This window comes from Acipenser ruthenus, chromosome 1, assembly GCF_902713425.1.
Source record: "Acipenser ruthenus chromosome 1, fAciRut3.2 maternal haplotype, whole genome shotgun sequence".
Taxonomy (NCBI): Eukaryota; Metazoa; Chordata; class Actinopteri; order Acipenseriformes; family Acipenseridae; genus Acipenser; species Acipenser ruthenus.
In genome coordinates this window covers 8,349,687-8,372,436 of record NC_081189.1, presented here as the reverse complement: position 1 = coordinate 8,372,436, position 22,750 = coordinate 8,349,687, and the positions used below count along the sequence as shown (strand labels likewise).

General features: G+C 36.3%; 1 protein-coding gene across 2 annotated transcripts in view; it reads left to right on the top strand.

Moving 5' to 3' along the window:
* Positions 1 to 22,750, top strand: part of LOC117962942 (ceramide transfer protein) — a 51,042-nt gene that overhangs the window by 8,476 nt on the left and 19,816 nt on the right. For both annotated transcript variants that reach the window (XM_058992531.1, XM_058992486.1), the window contains exon 3: positions 11,765 to 11,881. In XM_058992531.1, the coding sequence (XP_058848514.1) occupies positions 11,765 to 11,881 (117 nt within the window). The remainder of the gene's footprint in view (positions 1 to 11,764; positions 11,882 to 22,750) is intronic.

Sequence of the window (22,750 nt, the reverse complement as noted above, 5' to 3'; positions counted from 1 at the left end):
TTGAAACAAAACATCAACAATAAAGACCATAGATGCATATTTAAAAGTAAAAATTTTTTTTTACATGTATAATTTAATTAACTGTATACAATACATTCAATAAATACAATAATGTTTTCACTGTACAACCCAAAAACTAAATGTTGTAGTTTCTGCAGTTGCCCAAAAAAATCTGCAACATGGGAACAGTGATACAAATGCTTGCTAAACTTTATTATTATTATTATTATTATTATTATTATTATTATTATTATTATTATTATTGGTATTATTATAAAATATAATAAAATAGAATGAGTGTAAATTACAGATTAGAAAGGTTCTAACAAAGTGTGGCCATAAAGAATAAGAATATTTTACCTAAAAATATATGTAAATAGATGTGTGTAAGCCATACAAATATAATGCAACAATACAAGAAAACCCTGGAGTTTGTTTGTCTTCATGTGGTAGATCTGCAGAACAAATATGATTACACTTACAAACAATAGTTTTTTTGGTTAGCTTTTTTTTTTTTTTTTGCTGTTTTTTTTTCCTTTTACCTAGTCTCTTTCTGTCTCGCTAGCTAAACTGTTCTGAGGATCACATCTTTCGGGCTCACTATCTTTTTTGGCAAATAGAAGGCCAGCAGCCTGGTGCAGTGTATTTTTTTTGCCATTCTAAAAATAAAAAAATAAACAAGAGGAGTAATTCAAGACATAAACAGACAGCACTGCCAGGGCGATTTTAGTTTCTTAAGTGAAAATAATATTCAGCATTTTCCCCTGCTTTTTCTGAACTGTTTTTGCTGTTCTGTGGTATCTTTTTTATTTGTAAACAGTAATCGCGGAGAGAATGGCAGTACAGCTCAAGACGTCTTTTGAAGGGGCTTGTTTCGAACCCGTGACCCTCAATCTGACAAGCTGCCTGCTATGCCCTTCACACACAGACACTGAAAACTTACTAAGTTGTTTTCTTGGTTATCCAGCAAAATATTTTCCACACATATTTAAATATTTGACTTTATTGTAAATCAATGAGAAAAAAAACATGTAAACATTACCTCAATTAATTTAGCAGTAACATTTCTTTTTTTTTTAGCAGTAAGCATTTTATTTACAAGTTCTCATTAACAGCGATTTACATCTAAAAAGAATGACATAGGATAATATTTATATATCTTATTAACAGAAACTGTTTATAAAAATCCTTTTAGATTTAATTAAGTAAATATCAGAAACTAACCTCAATTCTTAATTGAGAGAGATGCTGATGGACTGTATGGAAAACTAGTCCCATCACTTCACAGCGCAAGCACCGCCTCCTTCTCCGTTTTGTTTGGTTGTCAGCAACATCACTTTCATATGTGATTTGCTAAAAAAAAAAAAAAAAACTTGAATGACAGCATATATAGACCAATCGAAAGCAGGTTGTGGTGCTTACTGTGATGACAATTTTTTTCAAGTTCCTTGTTGTTTTAGCCAACAGCTTCTGTTTATTAAAGGTACAGCAATCTGTCGCAAATTCGCACCACTGGCATTTAAAGTGATAGGTGTACATAAATGTAGCCGCCACTGTGGCGTTTGAATGTGAAATTTACCCTCCACAGCCCAAATTAATTGGCGGGTGTTAATTTTGAACTCTGATCGTAGATCAGTTAGCCAAACAGAAGTGATAGGGGTGGGACGTGAACACTTTTTAAAATATTTGTGTGTAGGTGCTAGACTTCCATAATTCAGTTTTCAGAAACTTGCGTGGCTCTCTAGCAATATACCCACACTGTCTTTCTGGCAACAGAACGAACATAGGAAAACAAAATAAAAACTGTTTGTCCAACGGGCAAAGTAGAACGGCAAATCTTGTTGTCCCTGGTGTCGGGCGATACGAATTGCACACCCCTGATGCTACAAGTATATTTTTAAAAATAAACAGCAATAACGTGTGTGAAACTCTTATTTCTATTTTTATATTAAATCAATGAATTCAGGAATTTTTACCTGGTGGATCTTTAATTTCATTTTCAACAGACTATGCTTTGACACAGATAAATTCCGAGCCCTATTTATAGACTCTTCACAGCCATCTTTTTAGATCGAACCCTGAGCTCAGTCTGTCAATTTGCAGCCTCTCTTCTTTCCCACACTTACAGGTGTTAATGAAGGAGCTTACAGGCTGTTTGGATAAGTCTGACGCAGGCGGTAACAGGTATTTCTTGACTCAGTTCGTTCTCAAGGAAATCTGGGTCCAAATCAAAACAACAATAGAAATGTGACATTATTTCAGACTTTAAAACATGTATAGTGGCAGTATTGTTTGAACTAAGAGTGGCACAGGGCAGATCATTCAAGCATGCTAAACTGGGAGGCGTCTCAACTTGCAATCTTGTAAAAATGAAACATACATAATTCAAGACAGGGAGTGTAAAAGTGGTGGTAACACATTGAGTTGAGAACTGGAATATTGGGTAACCTTCCTGCACAATGTATTGTTATGCACCAGTTTAACTGTATATGGTGCACAAAGCTGGTCTCATTCATGCTGCCTACTGAGGAACAGTACTCTACTGAAGAGAACTGTTGGAAAACATGGAACAAGTATTGAATAGCAGTTTGCTACGCATGAGGAATGACGGCTGTATTCATGTTATTTTTCTGAAAAGTGATTTAACATTGGATAGAAAAAACTGTTAGTTCCAAAAATGCAAGCACTGCTGTGATAGATGAAAGCTGCAATATGGTAGAGAAGTTAAGATTCATTTGTGTCAAAGCAAATGGCTGGCCAGCAGCACACGGCTGTACAAACAAGTCCTTTGATCTCCAGCCCTGACATGAAAGAAGTTTGCCTTTCGGGAGTCCACTGGGTTATAAAACTAGTTAACAGGTTTTTGCTTAGAAAATACAGCTGGTTTATGACGGGGTCATAAAGCTAGTTTTCAAGGGGGACCGAAGAGCCAAAAAGAGATAATGAAACTGGGATCAAAGTGTCTTAGGCAAATCGGAGAGATAGGAACAAGGAAGATGACAAAAACCAGATGTATGGACCTTTGTGACACCAGGGTCTGAAGAAAGCACTGAGTTCAGAGATCTTCACACTAGAACACACACACACACACACACACACACACACACACACACACATAATGATAATGAGTTGTACCTTTTCTATTGGTTAAGTGTCAGAGAAAGAGGAGGAGAGAGACACCTATGCAGAAGGGTATTTAATGTCATGCAACAATTGTAAGAACGAGTATTCTGTGTCCTGTACCTGGGACCAGACTCCCTGCATATTTCAATAAACCTAACAACTGACTGAAGAAAAGGACTCTGTGCAGTTTCTTGAATCTACTTACTCACCATCCTCTTTTTTAAGTTACATCAAGAACAAACTGTACATCTGTTACAGGACATTTGTATATCATTTTAGCTCAAGTTTACCAAATATTGAGGAGCTGTTTCCTCCATTTGCGGTTGATGATAGATAAACCACATATTATTGAGAGAATGGTGACAGGGCAACTGTGTCCATGCAAATAAAGACACATAGGCCTAAAGACACGTAGGCCAAAAAAAAACTGTTTTCCATCAACATGTTGTACTGTAGATTATATTCCTGTAGAAAGAGTTAAGTGAAACCTTGAGTAAAATATTAACCTGCATCTCAAGTGGAAGCTATTACTGTAGCTCATTCTGTCTACCTGGGCCCCCTGCTAGATATCTTTCTGTTATGGTAGCTGCTGCAACAGGTTGTATTTCTTGAAAGGCAAAGGCCACTAGTATGTTTTGATACCACTGGAATATGGACCATGTGAAAAAGAAGTGTTGAAGCTGAACCTTGGAGTGATTGCCTTGAAGGATTGATTGGTGTGTACAGTAGAAACACAATAGCTTTAGGTGTGACTCGTAATCTTGCCAAGTGTTAGCCTTTTTCCCAGGAAGGAAACAGTTGTACATTGAAAAGCTTTTGATGCTTTCAAACTTCTGTGGGTAAATTGGAAATGCAAAATAAACTGAGTACAGTTGCAAAATGTAACGACAATGGAAAGTCTTCACCCAAAGTCATACAATACACTGTATCTTAAAATAACACTTCTCTAAGGTAGTTATGAAATTGTAAATCCTTAACAAAAACAATGGCAGCCTGTTTCATTCTCTTCCAATTAACACCAACATGTATGTATCCCTACAATTCTTCATCTCTTTTAATAAAACTGGTGCTTTTATTATGGTTATTTTGCTTATTTACTGCATACCAGTTCCCACCCAGTAAGTTGTGTTGGGGGTAATGCAACGTAATCATGTTTCCAGCCACTTTCTGGAAAGCCTGCTTGTAGGATTGCGGATGGCGTGGGCAGGTCTCCTGACCCGACTGCAGTGCTAATGCACTATGACTGTCAAACTGTAAAGCATGAAATGGCAGAAAGGAACAGGAACTGCAAATGTAAAAGTGACCCCAGTAATTGTATTCATAAGATAATGCACGTGGTTTTCTGTTTCAGAACTTGTGAGTGAGACGGGGGTTAGTTAACAAAGCTGTTTTTGTTCTTATGGTGGAAAGTTGCTTTCTGTTTACTCGCTAATCATTAGAGTACATCCCCATCCTGCAGCTGGAAGTGAAACATTATCCCATTCCCTAGTGTACAATTTAAACCTACATCCATATCACTGAAACCTAAATTCCATTACATTTATTGAATTGTTACCAGCAATACTGCCAGATACCAACTAAAATGCCTCCCCACTGTTGGCATTTTATTAAGGGTGTTTCCACCATAAAATATCTGTGACAAAAACTAGCGTTAAATAATTCTGGCGTTTACCCCAGGTTCGTTTGTTCAATAATGAATCAGGTGAAATGCCTCAGCCGGTTACTGTAGTTCCACCATTGTTACAATTATTATCTATTCCTTTTTAAAATGTATTTGGTATAAACGCATGCATTCACTCTTTTGTGTAAAGGCTTTGCAGTAATGTACCATCTGTCATTATTCCATTCCCTCTGCCATGTGCAGTGCAGAAAAGCATAGGAAAATGTCTCCTCATTGTTCCAGTTTATCAGACATGATGACTTGAGCTGCAGTGATTTCTTTGTTAATTATTTCCACATTGTGAATGATCGTTCTGTGTAAAGTCTTCACATATTGTATTATTATTACTAATATTATTTAGTAAAACACATTTTGCTGAACATCTCTAATCAAAATCCAAAGATAATAGTAGAGAAACTTGCACTTACTGTAATACTAGACCTATCTGACAAGTTTCTGAATGTGTCTTACCGGTATATTCAGAAAATAGTGTTATAATGCCGTATCCTGCTATAATATATGCAGCTAAATACATAGCAGCTGAATGTAGATTAGTTCAAGCTTGTATTGTTTCAGCTATTAAGAAAAAAAATAATGTAATTGCTAATTTTGCATGCATTGATTAACAGTTATTATTTGCTTTACCATCTTAAAAGCACCATTACCCTAATCTTTCAAGAGGACTAAAAGTTTGTAATCTTGGCATTGCATACTTATTTATAGTACAGTACGTTCTTTTCGTAGAAATACTGCAGTGTAGGAATAGTATTTTACAGCACCAATTACAAGAGAATATTCACATTGTTGAATTATTACCCTGTATATACCATATTACTGCTAATACTGCAGAGCCAGAGAAAATAGGCTAGACTGTAGTTCATAAATGTATTGTATTGTATTGGTATTGAACTTGAATGTTTGTCAGTTACATGATAATGAAAAAAAAAAAAAAGTAATTGGTAAAAGTGGACTTTCCAGAAATTGCCACCTGAAGGCAATATCTACAGTGTAAGCAGAAAGGTTTTTTTGTCTTGATTCTCCTTGCTGGCAGCACCTGTCTTATTGCAGAATTATAATTGGATAATATCTGTCCAAGTCGTTTACTTCTAAATGAGTAAATCAGCACATTCTTTATCTACAGCTCAAGGTGAGGAGTGTGCCAGAGTAACTTGTGTTGCGTTATCGAGTAAAGGTCTTGATTCTGGTCAAATGTCTGTACTTCATGTTGGCTGTTTATTTAAGGAAGGCTCATTCACTCCCTGTGCTTGCTGTTTGGATTTTGTTGTGATGGGCTAGCTGAGTTCATTGCTGATGCTAACAGGATGCAATGAATCTGATGTGTTTTTTTTCCCCATTATAGGGAAGCTCACACAGGTGTTGAAAGCGAGACTAATAATCAAATTAGTCTCACACACCTACCTTGCATTGTTGAAACAAAAAGCCATTGTTGGGAACAGCTTGTAATTGTCTTTTAGTAGAGAAAATAGACCTATTGCTATGAACGATACTGCTGAGCTCAAACTTTTAAAGGATAGGATGCAAGGAGAAATGCTTGATTCTTCTTTTGGACCTTGATATCCAGGAAGCATCTCCTGTACTTGTGAGGAGGGTTGCTCCTCAGTCGCTGCTGCTTCCTTATCTACAGGTCAAGATGTTAGGAGGCAGGATGTCATTTCTTGGAATGGATGAGAAAGTGTGGCAGGAAATATAAGCTCCCAGGACTCCTTGAAAAAGCCGTTTCCTTCTCTCCAGGAGGAGTGTTATCCTTTGTTGTTTTTGCTAAACTATGTGCATGTCCTTTCAATTCTCTGTTTGATGAAAGTCATGTTTGTTGCGCTATTCAGATGTGCTGGCAGAGTATGAATACGGCTCACATAATTCCCATTTCCCAGCTAACAAACACAAATTCTCTTGTGTGCCTGTATGCGGTTACCTTGAGCCACTTAACACACTGTTTCATTTGTTTATGTTTTAATGTCATTTTGAATGCTTGCATGACAAAATGACAAGCAAAGAGGGGGGGGGGAATTCTGCACACAGAGCTGTGGATTTAAAGGTGATCTGAGAACTGGTTTGCCCTTCTCTGCATCATCCAACAAAATAGGGTGGGGGAAGTCAGCTCTCTTTTTCATAAGTGCTTTTTATTAAATTTTTTTGCAAACTAATTTATGCATATAATTTGCTCTCATCCTGTAACTAAAAGTTTTTATAAGTTCTGAAGTCCCCAGACCATTTTCACTTGTTGCATTTGTACGATATCTCTCTAGGGCTTTCCGTTTAACAGTAAACTTAAAAGAAAGCCAAACATTGAAGTGGGTGCTTTTTTGTAGCATACAGCATTATTCAGTATGATGCCCTGTATACAAGAGACACTGTTTTATGGTTACAGTACCAAAAATAATCTCTGTTTTGTGTTCTATACTTTGCTGTATTGAGGCAGGGACTATTAAAATAAATAAATACAACTATGTATTATTTTCTAGTAATGCAAATCTGTTTTCATTCTGGTCCTAAAGCCAAAAATAAAAAGAAGAAATTATCCAGGGAACTTCCTGTGGTACACTGATAATGGGATCAAGTAAGTACCATATTCCTTCGATTTACTGTAAGACACTCTTGAATTTACCACCCTCAATTTGAGGAAAAAATGAAACCTCAAATAAATATGCATACAAAACTGACACGAAACAGTGTTGTTGTAGATTAACCACAGAGCTTGTTTATTGTACTGCATACGGTATAATATTTAAGATGGCGTCTCTGTCGTGCACACACTATTCACTCACTCACTTGCGGCATCACGCATTCCAGCAACAGCAAGCACGACACAACACTCCACTACATCAAGCAACATGCAACCCAGCAACCAACACACCATTGACTGCATTGTCAAAACATAACCTACCCATATGGAGATTACTCATACCTGTTTTTCTCCCAATTTGTAAACTGTGGTTTTGCTTTGCATGTCGAAAAATATGGGGGTCTGATCAGCATTTATGATGAGTCCAAGTTGGTTTTGTTTGTTAGAAATGCTAAAATTGTAAAAGCTTCTCTCTGAATTCCTCAGGAAGCTAATGACTGTCCTTTAAAATGGCTGCCTGTATGTCATGGATAATTTGAGATCGAGCAGTAACGTTTTGGTTCGTCTTCTCAGCAGTCAGTCACGTTGCTGCTTGTGTACTCAGGTAGTCATGTCTTTTGTTGGTGATTTTAATAAACGCATCACTATTCTGCACTCGAATTTAAGACACAGCAAAAAATGGTTCAAAAAGTGTGTCTTAAATTCAAAAGAATACGGTATGTTTTATTGTGAATGCCTCTATTGACATTGGAACAACAATTAGTGAAATCTGCATTGAAGCATTAAAGAATATATTATGCCACTAGGCTGCCTTATTGAACTGTTAACACATGCACTGTACTGCTTGTATTTTTACCATTGGTCAGTAAAACTGTCGTCGTGTTATTATTCGGTCAAGGTTAAACTGTTCTGTTCAACTTTTAACCAATTTTAGCCTTTGTGGCCAAATGTCAAATAAAACAAATCACAGAGAGAGTTTGTTATTTTCCAGGTTTCCCGTGGGTGTGCATTGCTGATAAAAGAAATAAAACATTTCCTGTTGCAGTTGCATTGTATTTTGGGAAACCAAGTTTGTTATATTGTCCATCAAGAGAGGACGCATGCAGGCACCTGACCTTTTTGTTTAGTTCCTTTTCAGAACACAATTGGAGTCATTGTAAATACTGTGAATGATAACATCCACATGCATTTAAAGGAATAAGGTAGTTTAATAAAAAAAAACAGCCTGCAGGTATATTGTTAAATATTTACTTTGTAATTTGGTCTTCGGTCAAGTGAAATCATTTCAGCTCTTAAAAGAATGTGGCTCCTAAGGCAAAAAGTTTCTCTGGAACCCTGCTCTTGTGATCACTCCCACCTCACCAAATTTTTCCACCATTAAATCATCTGCAAGGACCACCTGTGCTGTCTTCAAAGACCCATTTTACATGTTGTTAGTTTTGATTACTATACAGTAAAAGTGTATTTGATTGAATGAGTATTCAATCAAATGTTGATCTGAGGATGCTTTTACCCAGTGGTGCCAGTCAGTGTTGATGTATTATTGCTCACAAAAGCACGTGGAGTAAAACAGCATTAATACTCCTTGGAGGGTTCTCTCTATTAAAAAGGGCTCAAACAGCTTGACCTCTCATAGGTGGAGCATCTCTAATTTGCTTCGGGGCTAAAAATCTTTCATTGTCTGTGCTCTGAAAACATGTGTCTGCTTCTAAAGACAGTTAGTGTTTCTTTGAGGGTTTACAGAGGGCTACACAGTGGTTTTATTTTCTTCAATCTGTTTTAGAATGTTCGATGACCTGCATCTACAGTATCTGGATACTTTTAAACTATTGTATTTTTTTCCCAAATAAAGTGTGGAATGTAAAACATAAGTCCAAAAGACCTTGATAATATGCAAGCATTGAAATGTGTGATGGCTAGACAAAATAAAGATTGTTCTTGTGCTACTACTGTAATATACTGTACAGGTTGTGTAATAATAAGAAAGCGGTGAAATGTTCTATTTCTAAATCCTGTGGTTGAAATAGAAATTAAAGCTTAGAAAAGGCTAATACTATTTTAAAGAATGGTTCCATCTAAAAAAGAATTGATCCTCCCTGCCCACTTAGCACATTTGCAATCCCTGGGTGTTGGTCCATCCCTTAGAGTTTTATAGAAGTGTAATACACACGACAGGGGCCACACCCTACTAAGGGACATATATCTACTACTTGTTAACATGAAAAAACATTTCCACAAATCATTTCTGGAGTTTTGTAGGGAGTAGGGATCCCAAGTCAGGTAGTGATTTTGAATCTACATGGAGGAGATGGATTACAATTGTAGTTTGTTCTTGAAATCGAAATGGAATGTGTTGAGTTCAATGTTTTTATGTTGTGCAGATGATGTGGACTTTAATATAGCCTATTTATTTTACTTCTAAAGGAAAAGGTTGGTTAATTACATATAGTGCAAAGGCCAATTACACTATGTAACACAATTTTTGTTCCTGGGTAGTAAGTGTTATTTCCTAATTGCTTATGCCTCAAAAGTATAGAAAATGGCTATTATTCCCCACAAACTTTGCTTTTGTGACCAGGACAGTGATATTTTGAAATTTACCTATTTCCAATGAGAAAACGGGCAAATTGGTGTCTTTCCGTTCACATAAAGTCAGAAAAAAACAACATATGAATCCAAATTAACATGTATTTATACTAAAATAATACAAAAATGACTACAAAAGATTTAGAAGTGAGTAGTTTTTCGAGATTTACGATTATACTGTAAATCACTTTCACGAATCAGCCCCCAAATGTAGTCTCCCATCATGTTCTCGTTATACTGTCCTTGGTAGCGGCGTTCAAAGTCCAGTATATCCTGGTGGAAGCGCTCGCCTTGCTCCTCCGAGTACGCTCCCATGTTCTCCTTGAATTTATCAAGATGAGCATCAAGGATATGGAGGGACATCCTACAGCCCATTGTGCCGTAGTTCTTCACCAGAGTCTCAACCAGCTCCACATAGTTTTCGGCCTTGTGATTGCCCAGGAAGCCCCGAACCACTGCGACAAAGCTGTTCCAAGCCGCTTTCTCCTTACTAGTGAGCTTCTTGGGGAATTCATTGCACTCCAGGATCTTCTTTATCTGTGGTCCGACGAAGACACCGGCTTTGACCTTTGCCTCAGACAGCTTAGGGAAGAAGTCTTGAAGGTACTTGAAGGCTGCCGACTCCTTATCTAGAGCTCTGACAAATTGTTTCATAAGGCCCAATTTGATGTGCAGTGGTGGCATCAGCACCTTCCAGGGGTCCACCAGTGGCTCCCACTTGACGTTGTTCCTCCCCACAGAGAACTCAGTCCGCTTGGAAGGGTCCACCATGCAGAAGTAGCAGTTGCTTGAGTGGTCAGTGGGTTCCCGCCAAATTCTTGGGATAGCGAACTTCATGGCTCTCTTTTCCCCTCTGTACCATCCTACAAAAATACATTTATTTCACCCATGACTAATGTGTAAGAGATTCTCGCAACATTTTTCATATATGATATATTTTTTCAGTAACATTGAAAATTGTTTAAATTAAACTTTTAAAAATTAACAAATTTTATAACATAAAATTCCGAGCAACAATTGTCCATCTTACCTTCCAGAGTTTTTTTGCAGTGCTCGCAGGAGAAATGAGGTGTCTAGGGTTTGTCTTGATCCCCGACAGACATGCCGAAATATGCCTTGTAGGCCTCACACATCTTAGCAGATGCTTCCACGGAGTACTTTTTCGCTCTTGTCTTGATAAATTGGCCGCAGACATAGCAAAATGCATCTGCCGGATGCTTGCAGCCTCTTGATGACATCTCAGAAAAATGCAGATATGTATCCACTTAGGCAGCTGGAACTAAACTGAACTGGTGGGCTTAAGGCCCCTGTATTTATACTACTATTTATATTACTGGAAAGTTCTAGAAGTTACTCCAAGTTTACTCAGCACTGAATCTATCTGGAATGTTCTGGAAAATAGGTAAATTTCAAAATATCACTGTCCTGGTCACAAAAGCAAAGTTTGTGGGGAATAATAGCCATTTTCTATACTTTTGAGGCATAAGCAATTAGGAAATAACACTTACTACCCAGGAACCAAAAAAAAATTAAAAATTGTTACACGGTGTTATTAGTAAAGATCTGTTTAAATGATTGATTGAAAGAGAGTAAAGCTATCATGAATAGAGGGAGGGAGCTTGATTTGTAAGTTATCAACTTGGATAAATGCAAATTGATTTAGGAACACACTTGATGTAAGTTAATTTATATATGTAAACTGGAGGATATGATGCATACTGCCACTAATTTACATTTACAATAACAAATATGTACTTTAATTATTTATTATTATTATTATTAATAATACTGGGTTTTTGTTTTTTTTACAGCCCCATGAGTTTGATGAATGTCGGATTGATATCAGTGTCAATGACAGTGTTTGGTACCTGCGTGCTCAAGATCCAGAGCACAGGCACCAATGGATAGACTCTATTGAACAACACAAGGTATGGTTTTATGTAGTTATGTACAGTAATAGCCTATTTAAAATTGGGTAAACAGAAGAGGTCATTTGAAATATTAGTCAGTGACTGATTTCCTTTGTTCAAGATCTTGTGATGTTGTTTGCTTTACCAATCCCTATTGTGAAACACCCCTTTTCCCTTTTTAATATTTTCAGATGAAAAGTGATCAGGGGTGTTTGTTTGACTTGTGGTTCCTCCTATGATCTACACATTAATGAATGAGTTGCTGGAGCTGTCCCAGTCTAATTGAACTAACAAAGGAACTGCCCAACCATCTGAAACGCTAGATCAATTGAACTAAACACATATACTGTGTAATAATCCAAGCTTCTGGTGACCATACCAGGGTAGCCATTTGTTCCAAAGATTGCTTAATTAAATGTACTCAACCTATTTCTAAAATATTTAATAATTGAGGAGCAGATATGACTGTCTTCTGTCAGATGGCTAAACAAAGGTTTATTTCATAGATCAGAAGCCTGTGCTCCTTACAGTACAGTAGAGCAGTCGGCACATGAGAATACAAGATACATAGAGATAAGAATAGGAATTTGTATTGTACATCAAAAGGTGTAAGGGCACTTGAATCTTTTTTATTTTTTATTTTTTTAAATTATGATGCACTTTGTTTTAAGGTGTGCAATTGTGCACCATAAAATGTCTCTTAATTATGAAATTGCTTCTTTTATGTAGAAAATGAAATGAACACATTGATAAATAAGATGGTGGCATACAGCATTACCTGTCATCCGCTGCAAACATGTCGTTAAGGGCGTATTTATCAAATACTCTCTCAATTTGCTTAAGGGGTTTAATTTTCCTTTGTCACATTTGTAATGCAAGTTGATAACTGTAACCAAGGAATAACAGCTTGGCTTAAACAGAACACTACAATATCTTCAAAGTTAATAATTTGATGGCAGTAAAACGAGCAAGTTTCAACCAGCGTTGCTTCAGCTAGTTTTCCCCGTTTGTCTATTAATGTGAGACAGACTTGCCAGTTAATAATAACCGTTTCACGTTCACATTGTTTTATACTCTAGTAATTCCGAACATACAGATCACACACTTTGAGATAACACAGCTGTTATCTATGAATTTCGCAATCAAGTTCAGTTACCAGCGTTTTCCAGTAAAAATTAATAACCACTGCTGCATTGCTTTGACCTCTGGACTACAGTATATGAAAGATGCAGAACACACTTGGACCACCTTGGTTATTGGCTATCCAGATGTCTTGAGAATGTACTACTGTGGGTACTAGGCTAGTTCCATTGTGAAGTGCAGTGCAGACATCTCTGTTTCTCTCCTTGTACTGCACCTTATGTTACAGATGAGATGTATCGTTGCATCTTTGCTACTGCAGTACAGCTTTAGTAGAATTGTTTTTTAGTGCAATGAGAGCTAATAAATAACCACACCGCAGGCCATATTCCTATTAGTTGTATGTGAATTCGACCAACACTGATATTCTGAATCTTTTCACAAGTCAATGTATCTTATACAGTAACATTTTACAGAACACAGGTTTAAAACCTGCTGTAGCTTTAGAAAATGCTGATGATAACTGGGGTCTTAACAATAGGCTGTTCTGACTGGTGTGAGGATAAGATGTGAATCTTTCAGAATAGAGAACGACACATTTGTCAGTGAGATAATACCAGGCCAGTTTTAAGATTCTGTTCATTCAAGCTTTCATATTTTCATATTTCTTGGTAATGCCTTATTTAAATGTATTTGTTTCACCCACTACAGTACGCATGGCTTCCCTGTAGAATCCCCAAAAGAGCTTGATGTAATTTGGTTTTGAACGGTTGACACCCTCCTGGCTTTTTGCAATGCACTTTACTTGACAGTACAAGGTATCTGCCTTGCTGAACATATAACTGTTGAATCTCATGGGTTGGCTTATTTGGGTACTTGGGTACATTTTCTTGCTACCGGTGGCCACGAAATTCTTGAAAATCTTGTACCGTTACAGAACAGCCTGGATTGCTCCAGCTGTCCTAAAGAATTTCCTGAACTTAACTTAGTGTGGGGTGTAGAGTTACTGTAAGGGTGTGTCATGAGAACAAGAATCGCTAAAGGGGGAAAAGATCAATATTTTGTAAAGGTGCATCATTATAGCCTTCAAGCACTCTGTAGCTGTATACAGTAGATTATTAATCGGGACCTGCTTTACATTGACTCCTTGTGTTTAAACAAAAAATAAAATGCTTGATTTGATATTTAAATTAATGGGTTATTTTTCTTTCACATTTACTTCTAAGTCTATTAAGTCTGCTTCATTTAGGATCAATACTGTGTTTTTATGCACCACTGATTTTTTTAATAAAAAAATCTATTTAAAAGTGAATTAAAGCATTGAAAGTTATCCCTAAGATACAACCTAATTAAAGTATGGGGTTGAGGAAGTAATACAGTAGCAGCAGGGCCATGGTCCCAAATGTTTAGTTTTTTCAACTTCAAAGTAAAAAAAAAAAAGAAGATATGTTAAATGAATTAAAACCACAGGAACTGTTTACTGCAGTGTAGCTGACCCATCTCCCTGTAGGCGACTGGCCACGAATGGATGATTAACAAAGAACCTTTTTTTTGTTTATTCATCATCTGTTTAGATGCACAACCATGGAAACCATAGCAGCACTCTACTTGCAGTAACTTGAGTTCCATTGTAAAGCATGTAATGTGGTCGTGTCTGCTGTACTTGCTTTCTTATTTTGCAATTCTGGTTTCAGCTAAACTATCTCATTACTTAATTGAGTCTTTAAGGTTTTTAGGCACATAAAAATATTCTGCGAATTGTAAATGTGCTACACGATTTAACCCATAATAAGCGAATGTTCACATTAACCATGTCTCTGTTAAGCGGGGTTCTGTAAGCTGATTTAAAACGTGTATTAATTGGTAAATAATGGCACTCGTTAATTTAATTATGAATCGCTGCGGTCAAAGGAAGAGTGTACTGTAATTCAGCATTTTTGTAAAAACATGCTATTAATGACATTGCCAAGAACATAATTAATAAATAAATAACTAGAACAGCTCCAGGCTCTTTACCTCTTAGCTGCCATGGCTGGTTGGTGCGTTTTGTTCATTATTTGAAATGAACGTTATTCTTCCACGTCACCGCTGCATTGGTGGCACGGAAATGTTTTGAAAAATGATCCGGTTGGACAAGTGCCACCAACTAACTTGGAGCCATGATATCTTTGTGTGTGTGTGTGTTTGTATTTCACTTCATACTACAATACTCTAGATTTACCTCCTAGTTCATTTATATATATATATATTCTGCCTGTTAATAGTAATTACAGGAGCTTTTAAAAGGGACAGATTTTCTGTGCACACCAGGACTTGTGTACGGGGGAAAAAAAGGTGTCTCCCTTCTTCTTTTCTGTTACTCTAATTGTATTCTTTCCATTATTATTATTATTATTATTATTATTATTATTATTATTATTATTATTATTATTAATATTTATTTTCTTTTTGTCTATCTACTTATCTTCAGCATTACGTTACTCTGGATTGTTGGGAGATTGTATGTTTATACTTTATATGACTATTGGAGCATAGAGGGTTGTCCTACTGTACTCTGATTACTTGTTGTGTTTTTTGTAACTATAAAACAAATAAGCAGATTATTTAAAAAAAAAAAAAAAAGTGTCAATCCTCTAGAAGGAATGGTCCCTTTCTGTTTTTTATATAAACAGACAATGCATATACACAAACATGCATGTTGATTTTTTTTTTTTTTTCCTTAGGTCAGTAAAAGGGAATTGCATTTTTTTCAAAGCATCATTTCCACAGCATAACAGTGAATGAGAAAATGACACATTTTTAGAGATGTCCTAAGGGACGACTTCTGTTGCATTTGAATCATTTGTAACTTCCCTGTTGCCACATTTGCTTATTTTTCATTATTATTTCTTAACATGGTGCTGTCAGGCATTCACAAATGATGTGGTAATGGACATAAGCTTTGTAAATGCATCAGTCCAAAGGATTAGCTGATTTTTTAAAATGTATTTTTGTTGAAAAAAAAATAGATTTAGAATAATAGAAATAGAGAATAATTGTGAGTTCCCATTGGCTCATCTGTTAAATGCTTAAATGAGTCGAATGCAGTGTAGGTCATACGTTGAGGAGCTTGCTGGTTGAAACCTCAAGTCTTCGATGGTGCTAAACAGCTCTTGCTTTGTAATTGCCTCAGTATGCTGTGCTGACCATGGTCTGACAATTTCTGATTCTCTTTGTTCTGTTCAGAGCTAGCAAACAGTTTCTCTTCAAGTTTTCAAGGCTGTCTTATCTTTACCTCTGCCAGCTTTTGTTACAAGACATTATTAAACATAATACAAGTGATAGAAATCCTGTTTATTTCTAACCTACCATTAGGAAACTCCTTTCCAGTGAGGTTACGGGTGAAATGTGGAATGCTCTTCACTCATTACACTCCTTGCATATGTGCTTGGAAAGAGTGAGTCACAAGGCAGGCAAGGACTCTGAGTGCTTGCTGACTCACAGTACAGCTCAGTGCTGCTCCTCTGCACTGCAAGCACTACTGAAACTTTCATACAAGTAACTGGGAGCTGCTACATTCCTGAAATACCCCTCCTATTCCAGTCCATGCCAACACATAGTTGTAAATACAAGCCCACTGCCAATTTGCACACACATGTTTTCCCGATCCAGTACTGTATGAGAGTAGGGATGCATCTGTCTACAACATTGTTCTGCTCTGAGTCGCATGAGGTGATTTCTTGCTGTGTGTTTCTCATTTTAAGAAACCATCCTCTCTACTTCCTTTTAGGTTAAAAAAGGGTGATTGTAACTACGTCTATATACCACCCCCCTCTTTTCAAAAGTGCAGTCCAGAAGCGGACACCCTGCATTACATTTATGTGTAAATGTATATATACAGTGCAGTATATGTACAGCATGTAGAAGATAACAAAACTATTTCATTATCATGGAGTTATCTCTCTGTAAAGTTATTTGTTGCTGACAGTTCAAATGGGACACATGTTCTGTAAATATTGGAGTCAAGAGGTTCAAATGCAAGACTTCACATTAAACAGTGGCTTATTGCAAGTCCCAATAGTCACACATATATGCACTACAGCATTGATGCTGCTTTCCAGAGGGTTTTAACACTGCCACCTGCATGCCAACCAGGTACAGGTGGTACTGTATATCTCTATAGGACTTCCTGTTGGTCTTACAAAAAAAACAAAACAATACTGATTGGATCAAGCCCAACCATTACAGACAAGGAAATGTGCCAACTCAACTATTTGAGGGCATGCAGTGATAATGTTGACTTTAGTCTGCCATGGCCAAGCATGACATTGGCATCACTGCTGTGTAACCAAGGCCACAGAAGCAACTGACATTCACCTTCTTAATTAAGGATTTTGGAAATCAAAGTATTTTTTGACCTCTTCCTTTTAAAAAGCATTGCAATCATGTTTATTAGAGGGTAAGGTTATGGTAAATCAGAATTAAAAAAAAAAAAAAAACTGAAAAAATAAATGAGAAAACAAATGCATCTTGCTTTGATCACTTTAAGAATACTTAACTGTCTGTTCACTTTTTAAAATTCATGTTGTCAGAATTGCACATTCTTATATATATGCTCTGAGCACACTCACACACGTTTAAGGAAGACAGATGTTTTAAACGCCTCTAAGTGGTTTTGTTCGTGCACTGGGCATGCTATATGTCCAGACAACTTTATCAAGAAAATCACACAGACTCATTTCATTTGTTTTAACGAATCAGAGCAGTATTAGTACTCCTTCGATTTATTAAATGCTTAATCGTGGATCGAGTGGTTGCAGGCCACTTTGGATCCCTGCTAATAGGCAGTGCCTTTGCAGGTATAACAGCATTAATACTTCAATACAGGAATACAAATATAGTTATCATATGCTTAGCCCTTAGGCTAGCCATGCAAAAAGCTAAACCGCCAACTGCTAAATCTTACAACATACAATATCATTCTCTTAAGGCTAAAACATAATTTCTGTACCTTTTATAGCAATGCATCCAATATAAACAAAATATAAATTCAAATAATATGCTTACCTTCCAGTATATGGAAGTGTAGTGTAGGATATATGAAAAATAAAAACTGGCAGAGACTTCTGAATACAATCAAACAGCAATCAGTTTTTCAGAGACCCTCAGAGCATGGACCACGTCAGCTTGCAAGATCAAGTTCAATGGTATTTAAAGGGGTCTTGCTGTGGGCTTATGTATGATTTTCCCTCCATTGAATACATCAGGAGTCCCAATTAAAACTGAATTTAACTGAATCTGGGTCCATCAAAGAACCGCACATCCTTGCAACCGAGGTCTTCCATGCAAAGGATCTTTTGCACAAAAGGGACGTGCCAGAACCGTCTGTGACAATATCCAACTGTACACTTGTTTATTCAGATAATTAGTCTTACAAATACTTTTTACAGTAGATTTAAGAAATGAATACAACATTAAAAATAATCTGAACGTTGGGATTCATTTATTTATTTTTAAATAAAGGGTTTGTGTCATGATTTTATATTTCTGAAAATATGCATCTTAAAATAAGCTTAACATCAGGGAGAATGGTCAATGACACAGAGTGAAGGTAGTCTGGCTGTGCTTTTATGTAGCTGAAACCCAGGAGGAAAGATCTAGATAATCTCAGTTTTGACCAATAGTAACCTTTGGTTTAATGTCTCTTTTAGGCAGACTTTCTTTTCTCTATCGCCCTCTTGTGAGAAAAACTTAGATTGCAATCAAATTTAGTTTGTATTTAAAATGCTTTTGTTTTGAGTCACACGTAGCATTTCTAAAAGATATTACTAAAATACATGTTTTTTTTCTTTCTAATGCATAGTGATATATTGTTCTGTACCTGTGAGTTCCAATCCAATCCAATTATATTGCAGATGGTTAAAATAAAATAGAAGCATGTTACCTCTAGAGGCCCTAACAGTATCTGCTCTCTTTGATTTATTATGTAGGATGTAACGACAGTAATAATAATAGAGGAGGCACACAATATTGCCTTGTTTGTATCTGAAAGTTACCTAAAAGTGAATTGTATAGCAAAGGACAAAACAAATGGTTTCTTTAAAAGGGAGCACACACCTAGGCTTGGGGTTCACATATACGAACATGTCTTTTGCTAATGAATTAGCATTGCATACGATTATTGTACTGTGATAGACTAACTTCTGAAACTAACCATATTCAGAACACTACTGTGTTGGTTTTAACTTGTTGAGCCCTTTTTCTTAAACGACAAAGGTCCTGTTAACACAGTGTGTGGTTTTCTTGTGTAGACATTATAAAAAAAGTCAGTGTAGGTGAAAATCAAATCTCTGTAAAGTAAGTTCATATCTTTGTGAAAATGTGCAGTGAAGTGTTTTCTCTAGGCTTAACTTGAATGAATGTCTAACTGCAGGATTACAGTATTAAGCGGATGAATGAATATTCAGTCGTTGGGGAATGGTAATTAACATCTCAAAATGATTTCCTAAAAATGCAGTACTTTCGCAGATGAAATTGGTCTCAAATGAACCGACCTGAAATAAAGTTTAATATCTGGTGTTGGATGTACTGTATATTATCCATTCCATTTGTGTTTCTTACAATAGGCCATAGATACACTACACATAGATTGATCACAAAAAAATGACAACTGAATTGCTGTTGCACACTGGAAAATTGACAATTATTTTAAGCAATTTTAAGATGGCAAAATATTGATTTCAGGGGTTCTTCAGTTTGTTTTATACCTCCACTGGTGATTTTCTGAAAAGATTTGCTCTTTCCTTATCTTCGCCATCTTTTGTTTTTGCAATCTTTATATGCTGCACATCTAACATCCCATAAACATTTTCTATCATGAAAAAAACGACCAAGAAATACATGCTTAATTGCTTGTGTATCTCCTGACGGACCTCTCATTGCATTTAATTATTTGAGTTGATCCTGTGATCACTTTGAATGAGAGGGGACTTCCCAAAGGACCTGGTATGTTTCTCCTTTAAATTATCAAATTTGTTTCCATTGAAGTTGATAAGGATGTGACATGAAATGTTTGAGCTATTTGATGTATAGGTCAGTAGAACCTGTTTCTAACTGTGAAAAGGTTCCTGTAATATGAACCTGCTATCAGTGAAGGAAACCCCATAGATGCAGACTGTGTGTCTTTTAGCAGATCCCCTATGCTCAGCCCTATTAGAAAGCGTGGTCTCACTCACATCCTGAGACTTGAAAGCGCCCCTGAACCAAAGATGGAGAATGCTTTATGCTTCTGGTTTAATAACATCCTTTCCGATTAGCACTATAGCAAGAGCTTCCCCAACCTCATTATATGTAGGAGTTTTTACCCAGTTTTGCTTAATAGCTTTAAAATGCTTTTTTTCAATTATACTTTCTTTGTACTTGTATCACAAGAATGTCAGTACTGTGAGGCCAGCCACTTCTACATTAGTACTGGAGGTGAGGGCTTGGGCTGGTTTGTAGGGATGTGCTTTTGGTAGGTTTTTATGAACATTTAAACGCTTTGCAATGTCAGCGTTTAAACCATATCTACATACACACACACACACACACACTCTTTATATTACATTCTGATACTGACAGCCCGGGTTAGTATTGTCTAAGCAAATAGACCCTAAATAAGCAAATAACGTTTTAACATTGCAAAGACTTAACTACAAAGTAAAAAAAAAAACAAAAAAAAACACGTACACATTAAAGTAAAGTATATATTGAAATGTTTATATTTATGATTGTAGTTAAAGTTGCTAGTGATGATATAACTTCATACTATATACATACTGAACACATTTTTGGATAGTATAATGTTTTTAGAATAGTGTGTTTCTTAAAGGTTCATTTAACAACAAAAAACAGGAACCTATTATGTTTTTTGGTTTTTTAAAAAAATTTTTATATAAAGTAACTTTGCCCAAAATTATATGGTTTTAAAAAAAAAAAAAAATTTAAAAAAGAGACGAACATGACCCACTGTACAGCGCTAATGCAGAATGCTACAGGAAAGCGAAAGCGAGTTGTACTTACAATTGAAAAAAGTTGGAAATACTTTCACTTCTGGAAAAGGTAATTACCAGGGATAAAATAGCACAATATTTTGGAATTCTAAAGAGCACTGTGACTGATATTAAAAAGTCTGCCTCAGATTTAAAAGTTTGCGGTCTTTGATAGTAGGGGTGGGATTTTTGAGATCTATTGTTGCTCGAGACGAGTACTTGAGCATTACAATTAAAAAAAATAATAATAATAATAATTTAAATACAAAAAAAAAAATTGTGTCCACTGATAAATCCTTGGGGGGGGGGGAAGGGGGGGGGCGGAATGGCAGAAATGACAAACTGTACACTTTGATCTCACATGATGTGAAAAAAAATACTATTAAAAAATAAAATTACAGTTACCGTAATGTGTAAGTACTGTAAGTCTTTCATATAGAAAAATGTGAGACCTAATTCAGTAATTCATATTGTGTATTGTCTTATGTTTAAGTAGCCACAAAACTGCAATTATGTCAGCTACAGTATATGCTTGAAACTTTGAAATGTGAAAGCTGTCTACATGCTCTTGTTAAATATGCCGAGACCACACCAACTGAAAACAACTGGCTTTAGAAATGACTTGCTGTTATCGTAATGCTTGGCCAGGATGCAAACTAAGTACTTGGAATGTGTCTCTGGTCTTGCTGAAAGTTTTCTAAATTAACTGTAAGACTTTGTTACCTTTTAATAAGGCTCTGGTTTTAAGAGCTACTGTACATTAGGTTAAAATGCTTACATTTGGCATCATAAGAAATCATGTAGAGACCTTTATGGTGCCTGTTTGTTTTGTTCTCTTGGTTTCTTATGACCATATACATTTCATTTGTGATCCAACATCAAAATGGTTGTTAAATGATATGAAGTCAGTAACACATTGTCAGGTTACATTATGTACACAGATGAGTGCAGTTTAGTCTGTAGACCTCTACAATACACGACTGTACAAGTGATTTGTTTTTTAAGCTGAGTACCTGTCCTACATTTCTAATAATGAAGCAGAAACATGTGGAGTGAGATTTGCTTTGCATTTTTTGTGCACAGGAGAGCATTCAGGATAACCTTAACCAGGATAAGGACTGCATTTCCTGGTGGAATATTGAATTCTTTACGGTAACTGCTCAGAATTTATGATACTGACCTGTAGTGTTCTCAGAAGTATAAGGTTGCCCACCCAGTGAATAGAGGGGTCATTACACAGTCGTGATGAACACTCCTGCTGACTCATAAAGGTTGCAGAGCAGGTTTGTGCAGCCTGTGCCATCTTTCAAAAAGGCTGTATGAAACCCATTTACAACTGCTTCATTCTTTGGACTGAGCAATATGTGTCTGTATTAAGATTTGCATTTTAATTGCTGAACAAATATGTATTAAAAAAAAGAAATCCATCTCACAAACCCGCTTACTGTCACATTTTGTGCAGCCTGTCAAATTCTGCGTGGCTGGACTTTACTAAGTAACCACAGAATATAATTAATTTCCAACGCGACTAGCAACCAATAATCTCAGCTGATAAACTGACATTTTGTGCAGCTTGTCAAATGTTGCGTGGATGGTCTTAGCGGGATACAGTTCAGTTACGAAACACCAGTGGGAGTGGAAATCAGTGGATGAAGCATTTTGCTGGTGAACAACTCATGGATTATTCATTGTTACTATTATTTATGTATAATTCATGGGCTCTACTCTCCAGGGCAGCATCCATGTTTACCATCTACTGTAGCAGCTTGAATCAGAAATGCAGTACAGTATCTGCATT